Raw genomic sequence first — 9,513 nt, 5'->3', positions numbered from 1 at the left:
TTTACTCAAAGCCGGGAAACACAAATACTTTTGTCTGCATCCGGTAGCTGGAGATTTCATGACGTGTCAGTTGTAAGATCGAGAGTAGCGATACCAATGTGCACAGCGCATTTTAATAGACCGGCGATCGTTTTAGGACTGAACAAATGTTTGTGGTACATAAAGGGTAGAATGGTAAAAGTGCCTTTCTAATAGGGTCTGAGGGAATTAGAATGTATTTCATCTGATGAGCAGCTCAATGCCAAAATCCAGTACACTTCATTCCAACACAAAACAATGATAACAGTGTAATATTACAGTCTTTCAGACAGTAACCAGCCCTTTCACAGATAAAGTGGGTGGCTCTGAAAAGAGCCTTTGGGTTCACAGATTCAAGTCAGGCCGCTTCACTTGCCCTTCGTGCTCGGAGCGCTGGTTTTCTTGGGCAGCAGCACGGCCTGGATATTAGGCAGCACCCCGCCCTGAGCGATGGTCACCCCTCCCAACAGCTTGTTCAGCTCCTCGTCGTTGCGGACGGCCAGCTGCAGGTGTCTGGGGATGATGCGGCTCTTCTTGTTGTCCCGGGCCGCGTTGCCGGCCAGCTCGAGGATTTCAGCTGTCAGATACTCGAGCACAGCAGCCAGATAGACCGGGGCTCCGGCACCCACTCGCTCAGCATAGTTCCCCTTTCTGAGGTGGCGGTGAACACGGCCGACCGGGAACTGCAATCCAGCCCGGGAGGAGCGGGACTTGGCCTTGGCCCGAGATTTCCCACCGGTCTTCCCTCTTCCAGACATTGCCACAATCTCACAAACACTTTCACGAAGAATGCTGAGATCCGCCCACATTCCTCCTCCTTGTACCTTCTGGAGGAATGGTGTTGGGGACACTGCTGATTGGTCAGTCAGCACTCGGTGTCATTGTGCTGTCCATGTAACCAATCAGAGAGCTGCTCAATTCACCAATCACAAGAAGACAGTGAGTTGAGAGCGGAAAATAAGAGCGCGAAATGGTCAGGCTCCCAACGATATTTCACATTTGAAAAGCCCGCCAGTATATTTGTAAAACAAGGGGCGGCTTCAATATAGAATATCACATTTATAGGTCATATTGATTTACAGAAAACATTGCAAAAACGTTTTCATTTTTTTATTCCGAAGGGTCACTGACCCGAAACGTTAACTCTGCTTCTCTTTCCACAGATGCTGCCAGACCTGCTGAGTGAATCCGGCATTTCTTGTTTTTGTTTCATTTTTTTATTCCACATTTTGTCCCAGATTCGCTTTTGTAATCCGCCATGTATTCTGCTTTATTCTTTTTCATGATACAGTCCAACCAGTCGCTGAAAGACTCATTCACAGCATTTTGTAACCGGACACATTTCAGGTCAATCTTCGTAATTATACTGTCTCACTGATTCTAGATTGATCCCTTTTCGTGGGAGACAAAAGCGGAGTATAGATTTTCAGTGTCACGGGTTAGAGACTGAGGGTGCCTAAACCAACAGGGTTTCTTAACAATGGACTTATTCATAAAGATAGACAAACTTCAACACGGCAACCAAGTAACTGAGAACATCTTTAAATCATGCGTTAAATCAGCTTTCATTTTCGAAATATAGCAAAGGGGCCGAATGAATCTGCATTAACCTGAACTGGACGGATTTAAACAGAGATTTACAACCGCCATCAAAAATTTGCAGAGTGTTCGTATTAACATATAAAGAATTCGATAATCATGATGATGTTGTAGCTATTTCAGAGAAGTTGTGGGTGGCTCTTAAAAGAGCCTTTTTTGTATATTGTGTTTTTCAGTCCATGATGGATATTTACTTGGAGCTGGTGTACTTGGTGACCGCCTTTGTACCTTCCGACACGGCGTGTTTGGCCAGCTCCCCGGGCAGCAGCAGGCGCACGGCGGTCTGGATCTCCCGGGAGCTGATGGTGCTGCGTTTGTTGTAATGGGCCAGGCGGGAAGCCTCACCCGCGATTCGCTCGAAAATATCATTCACAAACGAATTCATGATGCTCATGGCCTTGGAGGAGATGCCGGTGTCAGGGTGAACCTGCTTCATCACTTTGTACACGTAGATGGAGTAACTTTCTCTCCTGGATCTTCTACGTTTCTTGCTGCCCTTCGTTGGCGCCTTCTTCTGAGTTTTCTTGGCGCCTTTCTTGGAAGGTGCTGCAGTTTTCTTGTCGTCAACCATGATCACGATCAACTTCAGACACAGTATAACCTAAATTTTGCTCGTAGCTCGCATTTTATAGGCATCTCCAGAAACCTATGCTAATGAAGGATGGGAGAAGACCATGCTCATGATGGGCTGGTTTACAATGATGTCACTGGCTGAAGTTTGGTATCTGTCTGATTGGATATCTAAAGTAACCAATCACACTTCATGCCTATCACAGCCACAAACTGACGCAGCAGTCAGATCGTCCAACCCCCTTTGCCCGCCCTTAACCATGACTTTCTGAGTCCCTCTGCCTCTTCAACCATTTCCATTTTGCTGGTACGAACACATCTATTTTTTCACTCTGTACATATAATTTCTCTATCGTTCCCTTCCTTATCAGTATGTAGCGCCCCTCTGCACTTCCGTCCATCACCAGGACGGAACCGTCCAGTGTAGTTGGGGTCAGACATGGGCAAGTGCAAGCATTGAAGTGCAAGTCCTTAAATCTATGTTGCGTGCCAAATAAGGTTGGTCAGCTGCAGCCACAAGTAACCACATGAAAGATTTATATAGTGGCAATTACATAATTCTGGCTGAAACTAGGCGAGGCATGGGAACTTATTATTACTGGCTACAAATATTCAGCAAGACAGGTCTGAAAAAATATGGAGGGTTGTGGAGTGGAAAGAGTTGATCAAATATAATATGACAACACTGGCAGCGATGATGTTTTTGAGTTGTTAACAAAAGAATCTATTTGGTCATATATACGGAATATGGCAGGAGGAAATGCATGGACATTCTGGGTCGTGTCATGTTTGTCTTTCCCTGCAGGACATGTGAGTGTGGGTTTCATTCTGTGCCTATCAGTATGTGATATTTAACTGTGGCTTTTACTCCGTATTGGGCAATCTATGGTCAATGATTTTGTGATTTAATTCAGTAATTTCAATCTTCAATAGGTGATTCTGTTTTTTCTTTCTTTCTCTGGAACATTCAGTTTCTAAGTGGGTGATTATGGGTTTTGTTCTGTACCTATGAGCTTCTGCTGAGTGAGTGTGGGTTTTGCTATGTATCTGTTAATATCTGATTTTGGAGTCTGGGCATTTCTCTATCTGTCAATTTCTGAATTGTGAATTTGGATTTTAATCTGCACCTGTCAGTTTCTGGTATGAAAGGTTGTTTGATTTTGTCTCTGTACCTGTTAGTAAGTGGCATTTTTGTGTAGCTTTACACTGCACATGTTAATTGATGACATGCCAGCGTTGTTTTCACTCGACATGTCAGTCTCTGGTTTGGAGGCCTCACCTGTGTTCTGTACCTATCAGACGTCTTCATATAAGGATGGGTTTTAACCTGTTCCTTTCAATCTGTTGTATGTAAGTACTGTTTATTATCTGTATCTGTAAGTTTCTGATGAATGAATGTGGACTGTATCACGTCCCTGTCAGTGGTTCATTAAGAGATATTTTACACTGTACCTGCCCGTTCTGATATGTGAGTGTGGGTTGTGATCTACGGCTGGCCCTTTCTGGTATGAGACATGAGCATTGATTTTACTCTGTGCATGTTAGCCTCAAGTGCAGAAGCTGGGTTTCATAGTACAGCTCACTCTCTGCTCTATGATTATGAATTTTCATCTGGACAAGTTAATTTCTGGTACGGGCATGTGAATTTTATTCTCTATGCCAATTTATGGTATGTGATTATGTGTTCTTTCTGTTCTGTCAGTTTCTGCTGAACTGTATGGTGGATTTGCTTTCAATCTGCCAAGTTCTGCGATGTGAATGTTGGTTTTACTTTGTATTTGTCATCGAAAGATAGAGTCATCAAGTTACACAGCACAGAAACAGGCCCTTAGACACATTGATGGCCGGCACAGGCACAATCAGTGATCTATTCTAATCCCATTTTCCAGCACTTGGCCCATAGCCTTGTATGCTATGGCCTTTCAAATGTATATCTAAATACTTCTTAAATGTTGTGTGGGGTCCTGCCTCTACCACCCTTTCAGGTAATGTGTTCCAGATTCCAACCACCATCTGGGTGAAAATGAAAAAAAAAAACAATCCTCAAAACTCCTCTAAACCTCCTGCTTCTTACATTAAATCATGGCTGATCTGTTTCTGACTTGAATTCCACACTCATATCTCCTCCCAATAATCTTTGATTCCCTTGCCTAACAAGAATCTATCAAGACCTGACTGAAAAAATATATATTCAGTGACACCGCCTCCACCACCTTCTAAAGCACTGAATTTCAAAGTCTCACAAACCTCAGAGGGATAAAAAAAATCTCCTCATCTCGGTCCTAAAAGTGTGACCCATACTTTTAAAGCAGCGCCCCCGATTTCTGAACTCATCCACAAGAGGAAACATCCTTTCCCCATCCACCTTGTCAAGACCATTCAGGATCTTATACACTACAATCAAGTCTCCCCTCACTCTTCTAAACTCCAGTGAAAACTAACCCAGTCTGTCCAACCTTTCCTCATAAGACATCCACTCATTCCAGGTATCAATCTAATAAACCTCCTGTGAAACACCTCCAACACATTTACTTCCTTCCTTAAATATGGAGACCAAAACTGCACACAGTATTCGAGCTGTGGTCTCACCAAAGCCCCGTATAACTGAAGCATAACATCCTTAGATTAATTTTCAATTCCTGTTGTAATAAAGGATAACTTTCCAATTGCCTTTGTGATTTGCCATACCTGCATACTAACTTTTTTGACTCAAGCACAAGAACACCGAGATCCCTCTGCACCTCAGAATTCTGCAGTCATTCTCCACAGATACTCAGCAGGCCTGCCAGCATCTGTGGAGACAGAAACAGAGATAACCATTCAGGTCAATGGTCTTTCATCAGAAAGGTCTGTTCTGATCGAAGGTCATTGACCTGAAATGTTAACTCACTTTCTCTCTCTACAGGTGCTGCCAGATTTGCAGATTATTTCCAGCATTTTCTGTTTTCATTTCCACTGTACATCGTATATTCTGGCAAATGAATGTGTGATCAATCTTTAACCTTTGGTTTCTGATCTGTAAATGTGGATTTTACCTAGCATGTTGTCAGTTACTGCAATGCAAATATCTGTTTTATTCTGTAACATTTTGTTTGTGGTAATTGATTGTGGGTTTTACTCTGCATCTGCCAGTCTCTGTAATGTGAATGTGGCTTTTGTCTGTGCATGATTTGTGAGTATGTGTTTTACTTTCCCTGTATGTTTCTTAATGTGGATTTTGCTATGTACCTCAGTTACTTTATGTGTATATGTTGTATTCTGTTTCTGTGCATCGATGGTGAGTGTAACATTTCCCCTGTATCTATCAGAATCACTCTTGTGAGGATGGTCATTATTCTGTACTTGTTGGTTTATGGTAGTGCTTGATTTACACATTTACGGTCACTCTCTGATATGCTACTATACAGTTTACTCTGCACTTGTCAGATTCTGCTATGTGATATTGTCTTTTATCTATCTGTCTGTGTCTGGTATCCTATTGCAAGTTTTACGGTATACCCATCAGCTTCTGGTATTTAAGTATGAGGTTCACATTGTATCTTTCATCTTGTTCTGTGTGAATCTGCTTCTGCCTTGAACTGACAGTTACTACTCTGTGAGTGTACATTTGAAGGGTGCTTGTTAACTTCTGCTAAATAGATGATAGTTTTACTCTGTGCATGTCAGTCACTGCAATGGGAAGTTGGGATTCATGCTGTACCTGCCATTTGATTTATTGATCTATTCTGGTTTTTGGCTGGCCCATAGAAGACAGAGGGTGGTAGGAGATGGAAAGTATTCAGCCTGGAGCTCGGTGACCAGTGGTGTTCCACGAGGATCTGTTCTGGGACCTCTGCTCTTTGTGATTTTTATAAATGACTTGGATGAGGAAGTGGAAGGCTGGGTTAGCAAGTTTGCCGATGACACGAAGATTGCTGGAGTTGTGCATCGTGTGGAAGGCTGTTGTAGGTTGCAATGGGACATTGACAGGATGCAGAGCTGGGCTGAGAAGTGGTAGATGGAGTTCAACCTGGAAAAGTGAGAAGTGATTCATTTTGGAAGGTCGAATTTGAATGCAGAATACAGGCTTAAAGACAGGATTCTTGGTAGTGTGGAGGAACAGAGGGATCTTGGGGTCCATTTCCATAGATCGCTCAAAGTTGCCACCCAAGTTGATAGGGTTGTTAAAAGGCGTATGGTGTGTTGGCTTTCATTAACAGGGGGATTGAGTTTAAGAGCCGCGAGGTTTTGCTGCAGCTCTATAAAGCCCTGGTTAGACCACACTTGGAATATTGTGTTCAGTTCTGGTCACCTCATTATAGGAAGGATGTGGAAGCTTTAGAGAGGGTGCAGAAGAGATTTACCAGGATGCTGCCTGGACTGGAGGGCATGTCTTACGAAGAAAGGTTGAGGGAGCTAGGGCTTTTCTCATTGGAGCAAAGAAGGATGAGAGGTGACTTGATAGAGGGGTACAAGATGATGAGAGGTATAGATAAGAGTGGATAGCCAGAGACTTTTTCCCAGGGTGGAAAGGGCTATCGCCAGGGGGCATAATTTTAAGGTGATTGGAGGAAGGTTTCGGGGAGATGTCAGAGGTAGGGTCTTTACACAGAGAGTGGTGGGTGCGTGGAATGCACTGCCAGTGCTGGTAGTAGAAGCAGATACATTAGGAACATTTAAGCGACTCTTGGATAGGTACATGGATGATAGTAGAAAGAAGGGTATGCAGGTAGTTTGATCTTAGAGTAGGTTAAAGGATCAGCACAACATCGTGGGCCGAAGGGCCTGTACTGTTTAGTTTAGTTTAGAGATGCAGCACTGAAACAGGCCCTTCGGCCCACCGAGTCTGTGCCGACCATCAACCACCCATTTATACTAATCCTACACTAATCCCATATTCCTACCACATCCCCACCTGTCCCTATATTTCACTACCACCTACATATACTAGGGGCAATTTATAATGGCCAATTAACCGAGCAACCTGCAAGTCTTTGGCATGTGGGAGGAAACCAGAGCACCTGGAGGAAACCCACGCAGACACAGGGAGAACTTGCAAACTCCACACAGGCAGTACCCAGAATTGAACCCGGGTCGCTGGAGCTGTGAGGCTGCGTTGCTAACCACTGCGCTGTACTGTTCTATACCCCGTATCCTGAGACTGTGACCCCTGGTTCTGGACTCCCCAGCCATCGGGAACAACCTCCCTGCATTCAGCATGAATCCTGTTAGAATTTTATAGGTTTCTATGAGATCCCCTCTCATTCTTCTCAACCAAAGTAAATGTAGGCCTACTCTCCTCGTACATCAATCCTGCCAGCCCAGGAACCAAGGCGAGAACAAAATTCCTAAGATAAATAGACCAAAACTACACACAATACGGTGGCACAGTGGTTAGCACCACAGCCTCACAGCTCCAGCGACATGGGTTTGGTTCTGGGTACTGCTTGTGTGGAGTTTGCAAGTTCTTCCTGTGACCATGTGGGTTTCCGCTGGGTGCTCTGATTTTCTCCCACAGCCAAAAGAGTTGCAGGTTGATAGGTAAATTGGCCATTGTAAATTGCCCCTAGTATAGGTTGGTGGTCGGGAAGGTGGGTAGAGGTAGGGAATATGGGATAAATGTAGGATTAGTGTAAATAGGTGATTGTTGGTCGGATGGGGTTAATGTAGGATTAGTTTAAAAATGGGTGGTTGTTGGTCAGCACAGACTCGGTTGCCCAAAGGGCCAGGTTCAGTGCTGTATCACTCGATGACTCTAAATACTCCAGATGAGTCTCACCAAGGCCTTGTATAACTGCAGTAAGACATCTGTGCTCCTGTACTCAAATCCTCTTGCAACGAAGGCCAACATACCATTTTCCTTCCTAATTGCTTGCTGCACCTGAATGCTTGCTTTCAGCGACTGATGTACAAGGACACCCAGGTCTCGTTGCACCTCCCCCTTTCCCTATCTATCACTATTCAGATAATAATCTGCTTTACTGTTTTAAAACCAAAGTGGATAAATTCACTTTTATCCTATTTATATTTAATCTGCCACACAGTTGCCTACTCACCCAACTTGTCCAAATCACATTGGAGCCTTTTGCATCCTCCTCACAGCTCACAATCCACCCCCCCCCCCCAAACCCCACCCCCAGCTCTGTCTCATCTGCAAACCTGGAAATGTTACATTTACTTCCCTCACCCAAGTCTGTAAGATATATTGTGAATAGCTTGGGCTCAAGCACAGTTTCCTGCAGTACCCCACTGGACCCTGCCTGCCACACAGAAATATCCCCATTTATTCCTACTCTGTTTCCTGTCTGTCAACTAATTCCCAATCCCTGCCAGTATATTACCCCCAATCCCATGTGCTTTAATTTTGCACATTAACCTCTTATGTGGGACCTTGTCAAAAGCATTCTGAAAATCCAAATGCACCACATCCACTAGTTCTCCATTATCGAGTCTGCTAGTTAAATCCTCAAAAAACTCCAGTGGATTTGTTAAGCATGACTTCTCTTTTGTAAAACTATCACATCCTTTATAATAGACTCCAGCATTTTCCCCACGACTGATGTAAGGTTCACTTGTCTGTAATTCCTTTTTTTTCTCTCCCTCCTTGTTTTAAATAGTGAGGTTACATTTTCCACCCTCCAATCTGTACGAACTGCTCCAGAGTCTACAGAATTTTGGAATATCCGGTACTTCATATGTGTCTCAGGCATTGTGGTGACAACTCTTTGTTTCACACGTTAATGTATCAATATGTGTTTACTTGTGTTTAATTTAAAATATGGATTAACGATGTTTTATTGCTGTAGGTTTTATTCAATTCTTGCCTGTGAGTTGTAGCTTTTTATTCAATTTGTATCTCTGCAAAAGCAATTGTGAATGACAATCTTTCAATTTTAGAGTATGACCTGACATGTAATGTTAAATTCCATCCGTTTGTAGTAAATGAACTAATCCTGTATGTTTTTGTCTGACCCTTAGTGACATGTTTACACTGGTGTGTAATTTGTAGCTCAGTTTATATTGTGGGGTGTGTTATTGCGATTCATTCTGAAGCTTTCAATCAGGTACATTTTGTCTGTTCTGTTTAAGATTTGTTATTTGAATTGTAGCCAAGGCGACACAGTGTATTTAAATCAGATAATGTGTGTGTTTTTGGACTGTGATTCATGTATCTACCAGTCAGTTGGAGAGAAATAGAAACAAATACTTTCTCTATGCTCTGTTTGACTATTGGATTGATAATGTGTCTCTTTGGGATCAGTGTGGGTCTGACTACTTCTTTTGTTTGTGACAGTGGAAATGATGACCTGACCATGTCACTGTGCTTTGTGACTGATACTGTGCCTA

General features: G+C 43.2%; 1 protein-coding gene across 1 annotated transcript; it reads right to left on the bottom strand.

The window, feature by feature from the left end:
- Positions 1–370: 370 nt before the first annotated feature.
- On the bottom strand, positions 371–776 carry LOC137356461 (histone H2A-like). The gene has a single exon (XM_068022354.1). The coding sequence runs from the start codon at positions 774–776 to the stop codon at positions 387–389; it is 390 nt and encodes a 129-aa protein (XP_067878455.1). The 3' UTR covers positions 371–386.
- Positions 777–9,513: the final 8,737 nt, after the last annotated feature.

Source organism: Heterodontus francisci, chromosome 45, assembly GCF_036365525.1.
Source record: "Heterodontus francisci isolate sHetFra1 chromosome 45, sHetFra1.hap1, whole genome shotgun sequence".
NCBI classification, from domain to species: domain Eukaryota; kingdom Metazoa; phylum Chordata; class Chondrichthyes; order Heterodontiformes; family Heterodontidae; genus Heterodontus; species Heterodontus francisci.
The sequence above is the reverse complement of the archived record's forward strand: the minus strand, read 5'-3'. Positions and strand labels throughout refer to the sequence as shown.